At 39.6% G+C, this 19,020-nt stretch overlaps 2 protein-coding genes across 3 annotated transcripts; one reads left to right on the top strand and one right to left on the bottom strand.

Moving 5' to 3' along the window:
- The first annotated feature begins 12 nt into the window (after positions 1 to 12).
- rpe65a (retinoid isomerohydrolase RPE65 a) lies at positions 13 to 9,345 on the top strand. Of its 2 annotated transcripts, none has more exons than XM_040020764.1 (14): positions 13 to 100; positions 5,236 to 5,318; positions 5,470 to 5,620; positions 5,952 to 6,059; positions 6,206 to 6,347; positions 6,432 to 6,579; positions 6,977 to 7,058; positions 7,391 to 7,523; positions 7,629 to 7,768; positions 7,844 to 7,973; positions 8,066 to 8,180; positions 8,519 to 8,613; positions 8,700 to 8,811; positions 8,920 to 9,345. In XM_040020764.1, the coding sequence occupies exons 3-14, from the start codon at positions 5,574 to 5,576 to the stop codon at positions 9,063 to 9,065; spliced, it is 1,398 nt and encodes a 465-aa protein (XP_039876698.1). In that variant the 5' UTR covers positions 13 to 100; positions 5,236 to 5,318; positions 5,470 to 5,573; the 3' UTR covers positions 9,066 to 9,345. The 2 variants fall into 2 exon arrangements, with proteins under 2 accessions (XP_039876698.1, XP_039876688.1); XM_040020754.1 differs by lacking the exon at positions 13 to 100 and adding an exon at positions 4,315 to 4,845.
- Positions 9,346 to 11,414: 2,069 nt separating this feature from the next.
- LOC120726853 (RING finger protein 11-like) lies at positions 11,415 to 17,707 on the bottom strand. Its single transcript, XM_040020841.1, has 3 exons — positions 17,081 to 17,707; positions 16,507 to 16,676; positions 11,415 to 12,812 (listed from the first exon to the last, which is right to left on the bottom strand). The coding sequence occupies exons 1-3, from the start codon at positions 17,201 to 17,203 to the stop codon at positions 12,641 to 12,643; spliced, it is 465 nt and encodes a 154-aa protein (XP_039876775.1). The 5' UTR covers positions 17,204 to 17,707; the 3' UTR covers positions 11,415 to 12,640.
- Positions 17,708 to 19,020: the final 1,313 nt, after the last annotated feature.

The following is a 19,020-nucleotide window of genomic DNA, read 5'->3' as shown; positions in this document are numbered from 1 at the left end:
GGTTTTAAAGTAAATTATTAAAACAGCACATCATCAAGTCTGGAGGCTAGTTTACCTTCATGGAATAAATCGATCGTCCTTTAAAGAAGCGTACTACAAGGTTTGTACTATGTAGAAATACTTTTGACCTGCAATTAATTACCAGCAGAGGGCGCCCTTTATTTTCATTTTTACATACAAGACGTGGCCAAAGCGCCTCATTCAGTATTGATGAGAAGTTTTGGGGAAACTACTTGAAAAGCTTTTCAACCAACCAACATGAATTAATCCAGTCTGGTCAACTAAAGCTATTTAGAAAAAGCCATCCCTTTATGACATTTCTAAAAGGATTTATTGCGTTTAACTGAGAATATGATTGCCATTCAATGTGGAATAAAGTTGAATAATAATATCTATCAATCTATCTTGCCTTCATCTGCCTTCACATGCATAATTCATCCCAAAGGTGTTCTGTTCTGGTTGAGGCCAGGTGCAGGCCAGTCAAGTTCTTCACACCAAACTTCCTCATCCATGTCTTTATGGATCTAGCTTTGTGCACTGGTGCACACTCATGTTGGAAGAGGAAGGGGCCATCCCCAAACCGTTCCCACAAAGTTGGGAGCATGTAATACTTCATTGTATGATGAAGATTGACCAAATCTCCCGAAAAACAACCCTAGACCCTAATGCCCCCTCCACCTAATTTTACTTTTTGCACAGTGCATTTAGACAAGTACAGTTCTCCTTGCAGCCTCCAAACCCATACTCGGCCATCAGATTGCTAGATGGAGAAGCGTGATTCGTCACGACAGAGAACATGTCTCCACTGATCTAGAATCCAGTGGCAGCGTGCTTTACACCACTGCATCCAAAACTTTGCATTGCAATGTAAACTACTGCAAGGCTTGCAGCTGCTCAGCCACCCATTCCATGAGGTTCTCTATTACCATTATTATCTTTGCAAATGATTATCTGCCAGGCTGCTATGTTGAATAGAGGCAACGATAACATGATGTATGACAGATTTCCTGTGTCTGTCCTTAAGGCAGCAGAGCTGAGTCAGTCTGTTAGAGAAGCTGCTCCACTACCTGTCCAGTAAGTGGTACAGAGGGTGGTCAGGATTACAATGATGGATTACAGTTTTTTCAGTGACCTCCTCTCCACCACAGTTTCAAAAGGGTCCAGTTTGCAAGAAATCACAGAGCCTGTCTTCCTCTTCAGGTTATCCAGTCTGCTGGTGTCTCCAGCTCAGATGCTGCTTCCCCCTGCAGAACACAGCAAAGTACAATGTGCTCACTACAACTGAGTGATAGAAAACCTTGAGCACACATTGAAGGATTTGAAGCAGATGATTCCTCCCAGAACTCTCAACAAAATCATCAACTTGTGCTCTGTATTCTTTTTCCTGCTCATCACTAATAGATCCATCCACTCCACAATCAGTCAGAGTATTTCTGTAGGTGGCATGTACTGCCCATCAATAAAACAGACAGTCTCACATACTGCAGCCTACCTGTCAGGTAGTCAGTAATCCATGAGATTGTGGACATGTTTCATCTCTGTCAGTCGCAGCTCCTGGCTTTTGTTACATGAACTCGAGAAATTAAAGATGGTGATCCTCACCTTGCAGTCATTACTATCTAGATGGAAGAAAATATAAAAGTGGGAGTGGTGTGACAACTTGTTTCACTCATGAGTTTAATCTAAAGCGGATATTTTAGACTATGTTTACTGACTTTCAGTAGACTGCGTGGTTTAAATGGCTTCAGCAAGTGGAAGAAGTTGGTGAAGTTGTCTGGAGATGGATCTGATTGGTGATAATGACCTGCAGACTTGACATCTGAACAAACGCCACCGGGGGGATGTAGCTGAGAGCCAGAGGAGGGAAAAGTAGCAGTGTTTTTTCAATGAAGCTGAAACTATTTTGTTCCAAAGCTTACAACTTCCTCAAAAATGAAAAACTCCAGATCTAAGTCATACTTGCAGTCTCGTGACTTATTCTAAAATCTCACTGATCTTGTTTTGATTTTGAAATATTATCTTACTCTTTCTTTTCTTACAAAATCATTACATTTAAAATACAAAAAAGAAAAAATATGAAGCCAAATTACTGTCGCAGATCCTCCCTGAGGCCATATTGCGTTTCTAACAGTTTTTTTTAGCTGTGAGATCTCGTTTAAAGACTTCCGGTGTTAACAGCTGAATGAGCACACTTTGGATTTGGTAAGTTAAATTATTGCAGACACTGCAGCTGTATCAGCATCAACACATTTGCAGTAACAAATTATAGTTATCAGCTGCATTGACTCTTTCCAAAGCTCATCCAGTGTATCTTTTTTATATTTTCACAATGAAATGCAATCACATCATAAAAAGGCTCTGTTTTAAAAACTCTTTTTAAAACCGACCAGCTTCTCAGCATCGATCCACTCTGTTGCCTGGATAAAATAAGGTGCAGCAACATCATACACTAAAAGATCTCTTTTCAAGCCCAGAGTCTCATTAGGCTGAAATTATAATGAACAGTCTACCACCTGTTTTTCAGTTCAAAGACGAGTACTGTCTCATTTGTATTGGCGATATCATCAAAGACCCTTTGCTGCTTGTGATCGCAGAGATTAAGCTGCTTTACTGTGACTGCATGCTCTAAGGCATCAATCCTCAAAAAACTCTAATCTTCGCTTTAGTGTGCTCGATATTAGTCCATTTTGATGCTCTGTGCAAACATCGTAAAGCAGTCTGCAGACCGACGGAGGTTAAAAGGTGTTCTTTGTTTCTTTGCATTTACTTGACTTGTTTGTGGTCTAATCAGCTGTTTGTTTCTTATACTCACTGTTTTGGGTGCTGATTATATTTGATGTGTTACTTGTGCCGACCCCTTAAAGCTGCGATTATCACCGTAGAACTCAGAGATGCTTTGTTTCTTTCCCGAGAGATTATCACAACAATGTTTTGCGTTTCCCATTCATTCAGTTCATGTGTTGGCTGAGGCCGCTACGTCACACAGCGGTGACACAACTCTCTCCTAACGGTGTTTTTCCCCCCAGGAGGAACAATACAGCGTTTGTCTTCAGGCTAATCCTTTTCACCTGGATTATCGCGGCGCTGAGACAAGCAAGTTAAGGCATTTTGTGCTCAGAGCAAAGAACAACTGGCCACATTTCATCCAAGTAGCATTTTGTATAACAGTCATTGTACAACCCCACTTAATGATGGCAGTGAGGTTTAACTGAAAAACATTTCTTATTTTTATTAAGTACTAATGTCCAAAAAGAAAAAAAATAGTGTTAAAGTGCAGATAGCAGTGAGTTTATCTCATTTATTTCATTTCTGGGTCAAAATTACCTGTTTGTTTTCCCCACATACAGTCAGAGTGAAAAAGAGTTTTCTCATGACTTGTGACTGCAGTCCTGGGATGAGACTACGTAACTACACCACATAGTTCAGTAGCTTGTAGAATCACCTTTAGCAGCAATAAGTTGAAGTAATTGTTCTCTGTGCGACATTATCAGTTTTTCACACTGTTGTGGAGGAATTTTACCCCACTCTTCTTTACAACATTGCTTCAGTTCATTGAGGTTTGTGGGCAGCTCTCTAAAGGTCCTGCCACAAAAATTTCACTCAGGTCAAGGTCTGGACTTGGACTGGACCACCACAACATCTTTTTTTCAGCCATTCTGTTGTAGATTTGCTGCTGGGCTTCAGATTATTATACTGTTGCATGACCCAGTTTTGGACAAGGTTTAGCTTTTGAACAGATGGCCTCACATTTGACTGTAGAACACTTTGATATACAGAGAAGTTCATGGTCAACTCAGTGATGAAAGCTGCCCAAGTCCTGTGACTGCAAAACAGCCAAAATCAGCACCCCTCCACCGCTGTGCTACACGGTTAGTATGAGGTGTTTGAGATGATATACGGGACAGCATTCCAGGAGTTTTATGGTTTGTTCAGAGGACACTGAACTAAACTGTGCTACCATGTTCTTTTTACTGCTTCCAAACGGTCTTATACTGCCATGAACTTTAACATTTAACATGCTAACTGAGGCACACAGTCTGACCTTGGGGTCCACTCCTGGGAAAATTGTGGCATTGTGTTAACACATCTCAATGCTCCACACTTGCAAACTGCCAAAACCTTTAACAGAGATGCTCACAGATTACTGATGATCATTTAGAGTTCATTTGATTAGCAGCACCTAGCTTCAACTTACCCTATGTATACTTGAAATTACAAATATATATATATATATATAATTAAAATAGTGAAAGTGTAGTAATAAACGTTTTGGCACTAATACGGACTGCACTTGGGATAAAAGCTGCAGTTTAGATGAGAAAGGTGTTTGTCTTTATTTCACACAATGTGCAAAACCAGTGTTATGTGGATCAAAGTTTCTACTCTTGATATTTCTTCATAATGGGTAGTTGACCTACATGTTGCATGAGTGCTAAAATAAACTGTCTGTGACTCAGCATAATTTTATCTTAACACATAAATCAGAACAGTTAAAAATAGAAAGAAAAAGAAATCCAACACACAAACACAACTCTCTTGCCAAGCATCACTTTTTGCAGTGCATATTCTCTGCAATAAATCCAGGTTGAGAGGGGTAGCCATTGGGTCACCCAAAAGAGGATATTGGCACAATGGGATACTTGTTCCCCATGTGACATGAGTGGCTGGGACAAAGCTTTACAGCGCTGATTGCGTAGATTGACTCCGAGGAGGCCCAGATGAATAAATACCTCAAATCCAGTGGGAGATCAGAGGCTTCCAGTTACTAAACCAGTGACCACAGGTTTTTGTTACAGTTTGCTTTTTGTTTTATATTCAACAGCAAAAAGGAACCATGGTCAGCCGGTCAGTTTCTAATGTATTCAATTGTATCTCATATTTCTTATTGAATGACAAGCAGGGTAGAATTTTTTTTTAAGTGAATTAAGTAAACAGATTTGTTAGGTGAAAACTGTGATGTTTGTTTCAGTACTTTTTGGAAATGAATGCAATTAATTATTTAGATTTTTGGTAGAGAAATCTTTAACCTAATCCTGTGGTGTTTTTCACAGGATTAGGTAGTCAGGAGCAGGTTGGGTTTCTGACCATTCATGGGCGCAAGTCATCAGAAATCCTAAAATTACTTAAAGCTGAAAGATATATAATTTTAACCTGCTGAAAACCCATCAGCAATTATTTCTTTGGCTGCAGTGTTTCTTGATGTCTTTGCTCTTTTTTTTTTTTTTTTACTAACAGATTTGAACACCCAGCTGGTGGCTACAGGAAGCTTTTTGAGACATGTGAAGAGCTGTCTGAGACTCTTCCCGCAACAGTCACAGGTTTGTTTACATCTTTCAGACAGAAATAGACTAGACACGAAAATAACTCTTTTGACATTTGCATATCGACTGCACTTTTCTGGAAATTTATACTTTCTAGTTTATAACTCAGCACACTGAAAACTTTCTGTGATCCACGTTCATTCTGCAGGCCGGATTCCTTCGTTTCTGAAGGGAAGCCTTCTCCGTCTGGGACCCGGGCTTTTTGAGGTCGGAGATGAACCCTTCTATCACCTCTTCGATGGCCAGGCCCTCATGCACAAATTTGACTTCAAGAATGGCCAGGTCACCTACTTCCGGAAGTAAGGCGGTCATTTATCAGTGTCACATATTGCATTTGAACTGCAGCTGAGTAGCCGGTGCTGTGTGATTTCGTGTGAAACATCATATGTTGCCATAAGACTGGATGGTGTCATGGATTACCTAACACAGTCGAGCCAGTTTGCTCATGTTGAGTCCTGACATGAGATTTTGACTCATAGATACCAAACACATTTGCATGAAACACTCCTGCAAACACGTGATTGTTTCGTTTAGCACATTCCCCTCCACTTGCTGCATGTATGGGAAGTCTGAGGGGTAGTCAATGACCCGTAAAGTGGATTTTGCATTTGCTCTCTTTCCTCCATTTAGGTTTATCAGGACAGATGCTTATGTGCGAGCCATTACAGAGAAGCGTGTGGTCATTACTGAGTTTGGTACATTCGCATATCCTGATCCCTGCAAGAATATCTTCTCCAGGTTGGTTCCACATGCACACATTTGAGAGAAAATGAGAAATGTCTCAAAGTTTGCAAATATTTGCAGTATTTTACCTCCAAGTTCCCTTTTTTTTGTTACAATCCTGTATAGACTGCAGTCTTTTCCTGTTTTTTCTTCGGCTGCAGGTTTTTCACTTACTTCCAAGGTGTTGAGGTCACAGACAACTGCTTGGTGAATGTCTACCCTATTGGTGAGGATTATTATGCTGTAACAGAAACCAACTACATCACTAAAGTCAACACAGATACGCTGGAGACTCTGAAGAAGGTACATCAATAAAGTACATTGAATCTGAGACGAGAGCGAGCAATCTTTTCACCTTTACAGCTTTCGCCTTTATTTTCTGTGCAGGTCGATATGTGCAGCTATGTCAATATTAATGGAGTGACTGCCCACCCTCATATTGAGAGGGACGGTACTGTGTATAACATTGGAAACTGCATGGGGAAAGGAGCATCACTGGCCTACAATATTGTCAGGATCCCACCCACGCAGAAAGGTTTAGATAAACCCCGCATGCAACAATAACACAAACACTTGTTTTTCATTAAACTCAGTTCATTTTGTACAAAAAATAAGATGGAATTTAAAAAGATGGTTATTTTCCAAATAACATGAATAAGTAAATGTACTTATGATGCTTAATCTACTCTACAATGGCTATTTCTACCTTTTATTAAAAAATATATATATATACCCACGGATTAAAATACAACAGTGTGAGTACCCCAGACATAGAAAGTAAGGTTAAAGTGCAAAAATATAAATTACTTATGAAAAAGGTCGTATTTTCTGTCAGTGTAAACATCATATAGATTTTATGAAGTGTTGGACCAAGCAGAGACTTCGAAACAGTGAGTGATCCCTTTAAAACACCACAACTTTTTCTTTTGTAGATAAATCTGATCCGATCGACAAGTCCAAGGTGGTGGTGCAGTTCCCCAGCTATCAGAGATTCAAGCCTTCCTACGTGCACAGGTGTGTCCACATGTCTGTGAGTCTGTGTGCGTGATTCAGTGTTATTTTTGTCCTGCCTCACACTCTGAGATGGGTGCACTTCCCTGAGCCTGGCTCTGTCTGAGATTTCTTCCTCTTAAAAAATGTTTTTCCTTCCCACTGTCGCCCAAGTGATTGCTCGCAGGGGGTCTACTGATTGTTTTCTCTGTATTATTGAAGGGTCTCTACCTTACAATATAAAATACCTTACGGCAACTGTTGTTGTCATTTGGAGCTATGTAAATAAAATTGAACTGAATTGAACTGAATTTAGTTGATGGGTTTTTATTGTTTTGTGTTTTTATCTACTTCAGTTTCGGCATGACAGACAACTACTTTGTCTTTGTGGAGACTCCTGTGAAAATCAACCTGCTGAAGTTCCTGAGCGCCTGGAGTATCCGTGGCTGCAACTACATGGACTGCTTCGAATCCAATGAAAGCCAAGGAGTAAGGAGCCGAACGAATATCTTTAAATCCACAAAAACCCCACACTGGTGTTTTTGGCTGCTCTCCTTCTATAATCTCATCTGAAGCTCTGATGTTCTCTTGTAGACCCTGTTCCACATTGCCAAGAAAGACCCAGGAGAGTACATCGATCTCAAGTTTAAAGGAGCACCTATTGGCATGTTTCATCACATTAATGCCTTCGAGGACCAGGGGTTCATTGTTGTTGACCTTTGTGCTTGGAAAGGGTAACTGAAGCATTCGACCGACCGCATTTGTTTGATCCAGCAAGATTAATACTGATGAACATTTTTGTGTTGCAGCTTTGAGTTTGTTTACAACTACCTCTGGTTGGCCAACCTGAGGGCTAACTGGGACGAGGTGAAGAAGGCAGCCATGCTCGCCCCCCAGCCGGAGGTGCGCAGATACGTCATTCCCCTGGATGTCCACAAGGTGAGCACCTTTCTCTTTCATCAGACTGATAAAATCTTCCACAAACAAATGCAAGGTTTGGTTGTTCTGACCATGATCCGGATTTGATGTAGGAGGAGCAGGGGAAGAATCTGGTGAGCCTGCCGTACACCACAGCTACAGCCACCATGTACGCTGATGGGTCGACCTGGCTTGAGCCTGAGGTGCTGTTCTCCAGTCCTCACCAAGGTGACAATGCAGCTATTTTTCAAGAAGACATTTTTAGACTTTACTGAATGATTGAGTTGTGCATTGGTTTGCACTGTTGCCTCACAGCAAGAAGGTGCTGGGTTTGATTCTAGTGTGGGGCCTTTCTGTGTGGACTATGAGTACAAACATCCAAAAAGCATACACAGGGTCAACTGGTGACTGACTGTAGGTGTGAAGGTTAGCATATCTGTTCAGGGTGTAGCCTTCCTCTTGCTCTATGACAGCTCCACCCTCAATCGCAAACCCTAAATAGGATAAGTGGACAAAAAGGGATGAATGGCTACTGAGTGATCTTTTGTTATTCTTTGGTTTTGTAGCTTTTGAGTTTCCTCAGATTAACTACAAGAGGTATGGCGGCAAGAATTACACATACGCCTACGCCCTGGGTCTCAACCACTTCATACCAGACAGGGTAAGAGACTAGAGCAGCAGATTTCAGACTGTGAGTGTAGAAAAATATTTTTTTTGGTTGATTTTTTTCTTTTGATTTCTGTGTAGATCTGCAAGTTGAACGTGAAGACCAAGGAGACCTGGGTATGGCAGGAGCCCGACTCCTACCCCTCAGAGCCGTTGTTTGTACAGACTCCTGATGCTGTCGATGAGGATGACGGTAAGTCTACAGCAGTTAAAGTATAATGTTCCATGCAGTGTGTTTTAACAATTACTTGTATTGTAAGAAGTAATTTTTAAGCAAGGCTGGTGTTTGCTGTCCCCACAGGTGTGCTGCTTACCATTGTTGCAGCTCCCGGTGCCCAGAGACCAGCGTACCTCCTCATCCTCAACGCCAAGGATCTTTCTGAGGTTGCCAGGGCAGAGGTGGAGTGTACTATTCCCGTCACCTTTCATGGGATGTACAAACCCTAATGATTCGTGACTCTGCATATTTCTCTGTGACCAGCTGCCACTCATTATTAGAACAATGGCACAAACTGATCATTGTGTCGAGCTGTTTTTGAGAAAGTGATTGCATGTCCTCCTTTGCAGGCAGCGTAGGCTGCTGGATGCCTTCTGAGCCATGATAATAAATCTCAACTAAAATGTCTAAGCTTGAACTGTCAGTACTGGTAAAGAAAAAAAAGGATCTGTTCACATGATTTTTCATATAAATGGGTCATGGATGCAAAAATAAATGCGTAACTATCAATGCACTTGTTATTTTGTGTTGATCTGTTACACCATGTTCATTTGCTACTCACAGAGTGACAAAGTATTTTGCCTTTCATCTGAGGTTTAAGTTCTCTGTTGTATTGCGTTGCTTCTTTCAAATTTTTGAGCAACACTGCATTCCTGCCAGCTCCACGACTGCCTACTGAGACAAAAAGACTTTGTTTTTTATTTATGAGGGAGGAGTAAATCAAGCATTCTCTCAGTAAGCGATGCATATACGAGCAGTTCAACTAATCCTTCAGCCTAAACTCTTGAGACATTAGTACAATTTTAATATGTTGCCACACAAAAATCTCATTATGGTCGCAAACGAATAGGGGACCTTTCCACGTCTGTCCTCGTGTTTGTCAAAGTTGTCTGAGTTTTAATCTAAAAACAGTAAAGGCACACAGATGTTGCAGCACTGCAAAGCTGATTAACTGTGTCGGTTCTTATATCTGAGGAAACAAAGCGCATGTTGCAATGTATTCGTCTCAAAAGGGTGCTTAAGAAATGGACGCGCAGCCTTTTTACGCCACATTTTATCGTACTTAAAACAAGGATTTAAATTTGTGGTTTTTGCAATTGTAATTCCAATCTCAGATATTTGAGCGTCACATATAGAAACGCTTGAAACGGGCACCAATTGGGCTCATGTTTTCCTCGGCAGCTGATGCAAGCGGAGGAAACAAAGTGGCTTTGCCTGAGTTGCTACATCAGTCAAATCACACAGCGCTCATTATGTAGTCACGTTCTCCACTCCACTGCCAGATTTGAGGATTGCATTAATGAAAAAGCTCAAAAGGAGTGTTTTTGCTTTTGTGTTTTCTGTAATCTCTTACTTTGGTAATCACAGGGCCACAAATCTGCCCCATTATTTAGCCCACTTCACTGGCTGATGTGAGCAGTTTCGGGGTAAGTCAATGGATGCTTCTATGTTAATAAACCAAAACCGCATATCATTTTTCAATTTTTTAATTATTATTATTATTTTATTTACACAAAGGGTCCTTAGCCATCCAAAAAAACAAAACAAAAGAAGATTATAAAGAAATATTCATGAAAACACAGCAAAGGAAAGCTCAGTGAAAAAGATGATCTCAGGTTTAACTGTCACACCATGAGAGGAAAAACTCTCACACTCTGAAAATTCAGCCAGGACAGGTTTGCACGACCAGACTGGAACAACAGTAACAAACAGCTGGATACTTCAATACAAGATGGGTTTTACACACATAACAGAAAATGTGAAAGAGACACCGACACCACCAAAACAGCACAAGTAAAAAGCAAAGCAATAAATGTAACGTCTACTACAGAAATAAAGACAATAATGCGCAACAAAACAAAAAAGAAACGTGATCAATATTTGCGTAGAATTTAAAACTGTATTCATGTAGATTCAGAATTAACCAGCTATGCCACACAATGCTTCTTTATTAAAGGAACAGTTCAACATTATTTGCTTAGAGACAAAGGTTATCTCTGTTAGGGATGAAGCTGGATTAGGGAATGCAATTAGCTTAGCATAAAGCGTGGGAACAGCTCACCCGGCTCCGTCTACAGAGCACAAAAACCACAATAAAATTAAATCATGAAACAACTCAAATCTTGTTTGTTCATCTTCAGATGGAAAAAAATGATGATGGTGAACATGCTGGTGTGGGTTTGGACTTCGGTGAGATCCAGGTTAGAACGTTCTCCCTCTGTATTTAAAATGTTTATCTCTTACTTTCTGTCACAGACACACTTTTTAAATCGGTGGTGTTCATATTAACTATGGAGAAAAGCTTCATTTAATGAAGAATATGTGCATTTTTTCTACTCTTGGATCTGTATGAAGTCGGCGAGAGCAGATTTTTTAATACAGTCACGTGCACGGCTGCAGCTGCGACCACACAAGCCACAAACATGTGCTGTAAATACCTTTTGTTCTAAAGGGCCAGCCAATCAGAATCCTGCAAAGTTACTCTATAAAGAAAACCCCCAAATAATCATTTGGAGCTGGAAATTAGTCCAATAAGAAATCATTAACAGATCTATGAGAAATTAAAAATTCTTCTCAACAAGAATTTGAAGAAGCTTTAATGTCAAACCATTCCTTTAAAGCTGAGCAAGCCTCTGTCCCTTCAATTACACACACACAAAGAAAAAAAGATCAAAGAAATTGCACAAAAAAGTGGACATGAATCACAGATTTCATGAAATGCGTGTTTAGGATTACTTCAATGTGATAAGTGACTACTGACGGCTTTAAAAACATCTTTATCAGCTATATAACTTTTGCATCTCAGGAGATAAAAGGAATGAAGTATTGATAGTGCAAGGTTATAATGTACATATATTAATATACTGTTTTACATAATGTCCTAGGAGTAAAGTGCAAATCTCTGGATCAGATGAAGAGTGTGTGCAAGCGCTTCTAATTTCCACTGACTGATCCACCTGCCCATGCACAAATGAGCCCTTTACACTGGCCGTCAGCTACAACACATCGTCTGGTCAAACATTACAAAACTCTACTTTGTTTTCCCTTGAATTCAAAATATATTTTTAGAGGAACGGCTAAAGACACATATGAAGTAGTTTTGATATAAATAAAGTACACCACTGTATACTTTTACACTTTGGGTGACTTCTGTAAAGTGTTTTCTTTTTGTAATCGTGTTTGGCTTCTTCTCTACACCAACAGTGTAAATGTCAGCAGTGTATTCCCACATATCCAAAGGGTAGGGCTACTTTAATGTGTTTAACAGATCAATATGTTTGAAAGGTCTTCTTTACTGTTGCCAACACATATCTGGCAAATCATCCGAGCATTTTCATCAATAATTTGTTTACCAAATTATTCATTTAAGTCGTGATCAGTGATGAATAAAGGTGCAGGCCGATGGGGAGAACGCCACTGAGACCCGCTCGAGTGGAAACGCAGTCACCAAACAGCTCTTTTAGACACAAATGCCACATGCTCGCTGTTAGCGGCAAAGCTGGAGAGTGCCTAGGCATGACAGAAACACAGAAACACAACCATGCAGGGTCGCTGGGACACCTGTCTTTTACCGACTTGTGTAACAGATGTTTAAGACCAGCTCAATCTGGAATCAGACCAGGGGTATGAAAGGCCAACGTTAGGTGAGTTGGAAACTTTTAAAGTGCAAGACAAAAGCCAACACTTTCATTTTTTTTTTTTTCTTTCAGCTCCTCTCGCTCTATAAGAGGGCAGCTGCTGGGTTTTGGGAGCTGGAGGGGGTCGTGTTTGATATATCGATTCGGTGGAAGAAGGGATGGAAAATTCAGTTGGTCTCGTAGGTGGAGAGCAGGGCAGCATCCACAGGCTCCATGCAGGAGGGGCAGGTGAAGGATCTCATAAGCCAATCATCTATACAGTCCATGTGGTAGATGTGCATACATGGCAAGAACCGGATGGGGTCCCCATAAACAAAGTCCAGCATACAGATCACGCATCTGAAAACAGATAAAACAGTCCAGCGTAAACACATGACAGCAGAAATCTTCTCAGACTTTCTACATGAAGTGTTCTCCTAAACCTGAAATTATTCATGCTTTAATGTAGCGCAGTTACACGTTATCAATTCATCATTGACTGTTTAATAATAAAATGTCAAAATATTCTCCATTTATACCCTCTAATTTTCAGCTCTAAGTCACTGGAAGTTGTGACGAGACAGACCCAGCGCTCATTCCAATCTGCTTTGTTTGATCAGTCTAACTAAAACAATTACACAGCTTATGATTTTACAGATCCAATTTATAGTCAGTAGTTAATCATTAACCCGTAAAAATGTCCACACAACTAAAGGTTGATTTAGACTTTGCGTTGAATTGGGGATTTATGCTTCAGTGGTAAATCTAAGGCATTAACCTGATCTGCACCCTAGAAATTGAACTACACATGCCTGTTCAATACAGTCAAATAATCCTCTGCGTATCCCGCTACTTTTTCACCACTGTTTTTAAATGTATCAGTGAGAGAATAATATTCATAGCATTAGTATAAGGAATAATAATCACCAACATAAGCATGCTCTCCTGGAGGGAGATTACTGAAACCATTGGGATGGATGTGAGGGAATGCACAAAGAAGTGGGAAAACTACAGGGACAAAAATGTTTATCCCCCCCTAAAAAACCTGACCACAACAAAGAGCAGAGACCCAGGAGGGAAAGAAGTCCCAGCATTTTATTTGTTTCGGTTGGCTGGCACTGCATGTACACTGCCGGGACACAACCACATGGCTTTTAACACACAATGCACCACACACAAGAATAACGTTCAGCAACAGTGTCGGCCCCTCACGAACATTATATTACAGGTTCTAAAAAAAAGACTTCCCACAGGTATCCGAAATCAATTGTCGGTTATAATAGTTTCGTATTTTCTAATTAGTTTTTATTTTATTTCGCTTTGACTCTTTGTTTTCAACTAATTTTAGCCACGGTACGTTTCCAGATTGGATTTGTTCGTTTCAGTTTGGTTTTTAAATTCATTTCAGTCTCATTTTCAGTCCTTTTAAAGCTACGTTCAACTGCTCTCTTATTGTCCCCAAAGGGGTCACCACAGTGGATGGATCCACATGTTTGATTTGGCACAGATTTTACAACGGATGCCCTTCCTGATGTAAACCTCCCATTTACCCATGCTTGGGAACAGCACAGGCAGTGCACTAGCTTTTGACCCTCTGCTTGTGTCTTCCTCTGGTTTCAAACTGGGGCTCTTTCATGAGTAAGAACAACATGTTAACCAGTACACCATGGAGACACTAGACATTTAAAATGTTTCTACCCTTGCCCAGTCACTTAAACACATTATGCTTACTTATGTACAACAGCAGTTATGAAAAAAAACCCATAATGCTTATTTATTAGAACAATACCTGGTGTAAGGTTTATGTCACAGCTGCCCAAAATTAACAGTATTGGTAATTACCAAAAATTATTTTCATGTTTCTGTAATGGTTAATCTATAAATATAACCAAACTCTTTAGCCAAAATAATATTTATAATGTTAAGATATAAAAACTGTTATTATCCAAGAATTTTCAAATATATAATTTTACAGAAATGCAGAAAAAAAAAACAGCAAAGCACATCATTATTATTATTATTATTATTAATTGATTAAAATGGCGAACCACATTTACCCATTTACTTATTTATTCATACTTACTTGTATTCTTCATGTTATGCTTGATAGACTTCTGACTTGCCAGAAGTACTGTGTGTCGGTTCAAACGGATATAAAATTTAGCGTATTTGCTTAATAAATAACTATCGGTTTTGGTTTTGAATGGCTAAACAGTAAAAAGCGACGTGTAACCTCATGGTGTGGACACTAACGTGGAAGAAACCGATACTCCTGCTGCTAGTGCTGACACAGTGTGTGTGTGTGTTGCAATTTTATAAATGGCACAAAATTACATTTAAAAGGTGATTTAACTAACAAGGTACCTGTTTAACAGTTTCTTACATCTTGTAAAAAATAAACAAAATATTTGTTTGGCCAATGTTTAATTTTGTTCAATTAAAGTGTGCTCAATTTTAAAGGTTTTCTGAGCCATTTATGTTTTTTTGAATAGCCTAATTTTTTTCTCTTGTGATGGGTAGGTTAAGTATAGGCCAATAATCTTTGTCGAAGATGTTTTGTCTACATTGGAGTGAATGTTGCTCATTTTGCTGACGAAGATGAATAAGAGAAAAGGATCAAGTAACAACATCTATATTTGCCCTATGAAAAGATTTTTATTCAAAAATTTGGTTTTTTGGTTGCTTTCAGGCTGAATCAACTTCTGTTTTTATATGTTACCTCTCCAAAAAAATCCATTCACGCGGCACTTTTGTTATGAGTATACATAGTGTTGGTATTTTTTTTTGCCATGATATAAATGTGTGGCTATACAACACAACTTCCTGCCAAAATACTAGTGAATCATGTCTTTTTGCAACAACAGTTATCTTTTGACCTCTACAGTGGCATCAGCAGTTGTGTTGTGTGTACTCTGTGGGTTTCACCAACCCAACTGTCAAAAAGATCCCACAACTGTCTGTAGATTCCTTTGTTTTTCCAATCCTATAAAAAGTTATAGGTTTTCTGGGTGTATGTGGTGTCATCAGGTTTGTTCTACACAATGTCAATCAAACCTGGAAACGGCAGGTAAGCCACCTGTCAAAACTGGGGTTAAACACACCGAAACTTCAACTAGCCGTAGCCATGTGCCCTGGGTGTTTTGAAACACACTTCGCAGCAGTGTTTCAAAACATCTGCACTTTGAACGCTTGACACAACATCAAAACTTCTAACTGTGCAGCTTCCTTACACACATTCCCAATCACATGAAGCAAAAACTAATGTACACAACAATTAATACTAACACTTCTTAACTCGCTTTTTAATTTTTGAAACATAGCTCATTTCTAAAATTCCAATGCTGTCTAGCCAGCGAGGTATAATAGCAGTCTGTTAACAGCTACTTAGGAGCTCTGTCACTGGGTTTAACAGCAGTAAAGAGACAGATGGGGGATAAACTAAAGAGACCAGAGATGCTCTAAAAAACCTGGGACCAAAAGAGGAAGTTTTTCAGTTTTGAAAACGGACTGTGGTTTTGCTTCATTTCTGGTCACTGTTACTATGTTGGACACAACAGGGAACCAGCTGAGTTAAAGGAAACATGTTACTTAAGGCTAACAGATGTTTTAACAGATGACAGAGTAATTTGTGCCACAAAAGTTGAAAGAATAAGTACAAATGCAGTTTGTTTTCAAGCTAATGAGCCAGATTTTGCTTTTGTTTGAAAACAGCTGCAACATCACATCTGACCTAAACAGAGTTTACTTCATACCCTCAGATTTTTAAGTTTATTGTTTATGTTTTATTATATCTAACCTATAATATATATATACACATTTCTGACAGAATAATTTTCTATTATAAGGACATACTCCTGCGTTAATAATAACAATAGTGTGACACACTGTGAAACAGCCAAACTCCTAAACAACGTTGTTACGATGTACTCCTGAGAAGCAACCAGCCTGAGTGCCAAAATGTCTATTCAGTTCTTAGGTTAAAAAAACGCAACCCTGTGGCCAGCACCCCTGCTTGTTGTAAGCTCATCATATTTCAGAAATGTAAAATGCTCACTCTCTGATCTTCTTCTCTGAGCCGTCTTGCCCTCCATCATAAACGCCCTTAGGGAGGTGCTGGATCAGGCCAATGCGCTGAGCTATGCGGATCTGTTCCTCTTCTGTCAGCTGGGTGACCAGACGAGCCTGGCTGGGTGTAGGATGGTACATGGGCATGTGAGCCTGCTCCTGGTAGCACAAACAGGAAAACAACAATATGAAACCAAAACATGTGCTTCCCCCTATAAGCTAACTGTGTGCCTGAAGAAAGTGGTCAGACTAGATTAGGCTCTGTGCTGGGATATGGTGAATAATGCAGCAGCTGTCTGGTTTGACAACTTTTGATAAATGCCTTTTGTTAACACATACTAAATGTATGATTACTTCTCAAAGGGCCACAGATATGAAACTGAGTTATCCTTTGTTATCACCACCTACTGAATGTTAGCATGTATGTTCTTAACTGACATTAACCTCACAAACTATGATGTTACTCATGTGTCGGGCATGCTCCGCTCCCCTCCCCCCGGCCCTTTTGGATTAAAACACCTGAAAGTTGAGACTCAGCAGCAGCAGCAGCTGGTTGTACTCACCTGGTAGGGCGGAGGCGGCTCCAGGTCCGGGTCTGTCCCGTCACCGAAACTAGCCCTGTCTGACTGGGATTCGTGGAGCAAAGAAATGTCGTCTGCTGTAGGAGACTTGAGACAGTTACCCATGTCGTCGTGTCCTTTCCTGACCCACGCCAACAAACAAGATATTTGCTGCTAAAGTTGCCCCCCTTGGCTGTTTACTTTCTACACCACAAACTGTTTAGTTACTGTTCAGCTAACTACCGCTGTGGGCACTCTTTACATGCTTATCCGTATAAAACTCCTAAGTAAAAGTTAAATACTAATAGTCACTCTTCATGTTTAGTTGGACCTCCACCTGAAAAACAAAACAAAGAACTCCCCTCGCTAACGACAGCTAGCAACTGAGCTAGCTACTATTTCGCTAGCCAATTGGGCGACTTCCTCTATAAGTATCGCTCATTCCTGTGTAAGACTCGCAGTCTCTGCAAAATATCTACTTCAGCTGTAACTTTGGCCGAGTCACTCAGCTGTCTGGGTGTCTGAATGTACAGACATTTCCGCCCTTTAACTTCGTGAGTATTATTTAACAGTTTGCTTCCTTGCTAGCTCTTTCTTCAGCCAAAGGATATGTTATCAGTCCGTTTCATATGACGTAGGTTGTAGTTCTGCATGCTGATTGGACATAAAGCCAAAGAAAAATAGAGCCAAAAAAATAAATAACTATTAAAAAGTATTTCTAAATATCTAATCGCTACAAAAAAAGACTATATTAATATGAAGGAATACTTATAGAGTATTACAAGTATATAAATAACCTTTTTTTGAGCAGATAATTACATTTAAAGTCCTGCTTAGAAGCTAATGGTTTCACTTTCCACACAGCTAACACTGTAATTCATTGCAAAAAATCTAATTTCCAGTTTTGGTGCATGCATGTGCATTATATATTTTTTACATTATACTTTTTTTAAATACATAATGTAGATTTTAGAGCACAATGCCTATATATGTTTAGTTCATGACTTTTTAGCTGTCTTACAGCCCTCTCGTCTCTGGCTATTTAAACCTCATCTGAAGCTGAAATTAGGTAATATGTCAAATAGTTAGGGGAGGGGTTGGGAACATTACTGATACATCTGGGTGCACCTTTTTCCACATGTAAGGTGTTAACAAGTTGTTTGTTATCCAGAAGGGGGTTTTGTTTGTTTGTTTTTTTCATTTGTTAGTTGCATTTTAAATGATTATATCTCACGTGTGCACATGATTAAATGTCTCACATGACATTTAGTCATTTGGGACTAAGTAACAGATTTGTGGAAGAACTACAGAGAAACTTTTCCTGATAATATTTCTTAACTTTCCCTGAAGTAAGTTTTTGTAAGGATATAACTTTAGCAGTAATATTTTCCGCAGTGTTTGGACTGGTGCTTCTAATAAACTGAGTGCACCTATTCAAACCCTTCTTTCACTCTCTGACCTCTTTACAGCCTCTCTTTCACCAGACTCTCTCTTTGCAAACACTGACTTTATAATATATACACAGGAGACCCCATTATTACATTTCATAGTGACTCAGAGAGAAAAATAATCAATGCACCAAAGAGAAAATCAATTTTGGGGGTGAGGCTAGCTTTTGCTAGCTCAAACAGTACTGTGCAAAAGTCTTGAGTTACCCGTTATTTCTTTATATTTTGCTTCCAAGAATCCCAGACCTCCTTCTAATTTTTAAAGCAGTCTTGAACAATAGATCATCGGGCTTTTCAAAGGTCTTTCAAAGTTTGTCTTTGGATATTGGCAAAGGATATTGGTGGAGAGTCCAAGGCAATAAACCCGGGTAACACTTTATAATACGGCCTGCGACTAAGAATGTTATTCCCCTGTAATCAAATGGAATTCCAGTGTATTTGATTTGAAATGACCCTTTTTGCAATTATATTTACCTACAAATATTTAATGGTAGA

This window comes from Simochromis diagramma, unplaced genomic scaffold, assembly GCF_900408965.1.
Source record: "Simochromis diagramma unplaced genomic scaffold, fSimDia1.1 OVJJ01000205.1, whole genome shotgun sequence".
Classification (NCBI taxonomy): domain Eukaryota; kingdom Metazoa; phylum Chordata; class Actinopteri; order Cichliformes; family Cichlidae; genus Simochromis; species Simochromis diagramma.
The sequence above is the reverse complement of the archived record's forward strand: the minus strand, read 5'-3'. Positions and strand labels throughout refer to the sequence as shown.

What these genes read in the sequence shown, in the direction of transcription:
- rpe65a (XM_040020754.1), top strand. An exon ending in TGCAAGAATATCTTCTCCAG is followed by an intron (nt 6,060 to 6,205) that starts GTTGGTTCCACA and finishes CTTCGGCTGCAG; the next exon opens with GTTTTTCACTTACTTCCAAG. An exon ending in ACCACTTCATACCAGACAGG is followed by an intron (nt 8,614 to 8,699) that starts GTAAGAGACTAG and finishes ATTTCTGTGTAG; the next exon opens with ATCTGCAAGTTGAACGTGAA.
- LOC120726853 (XM_040020841.1), bottom strand. Translation starts at nt 17,203, where the DNA reads ATGGGTAACTGTCTCAAGTCTCCTACAGCAGACGACATTTCTTTGCTC. An exon ending in AGCCGCCTCCGCCCTACCAG is followed by an intron (nt 16,677 to 17,080) that starts GTGAGTACAACC and finishes TTGTGCTACCAG; the next exon opens with GAGCAGGCTCACATGCCCAT. An exon ending in TCAGAGAAGAAGATCAGAGA is followed by an intron (nt 12,813 to 16,506) that starts GTGAGCATTTTA and finishes ATCTGTTTTCAG; the next exon opens with ATGCGTGATCTGTATGCTGG.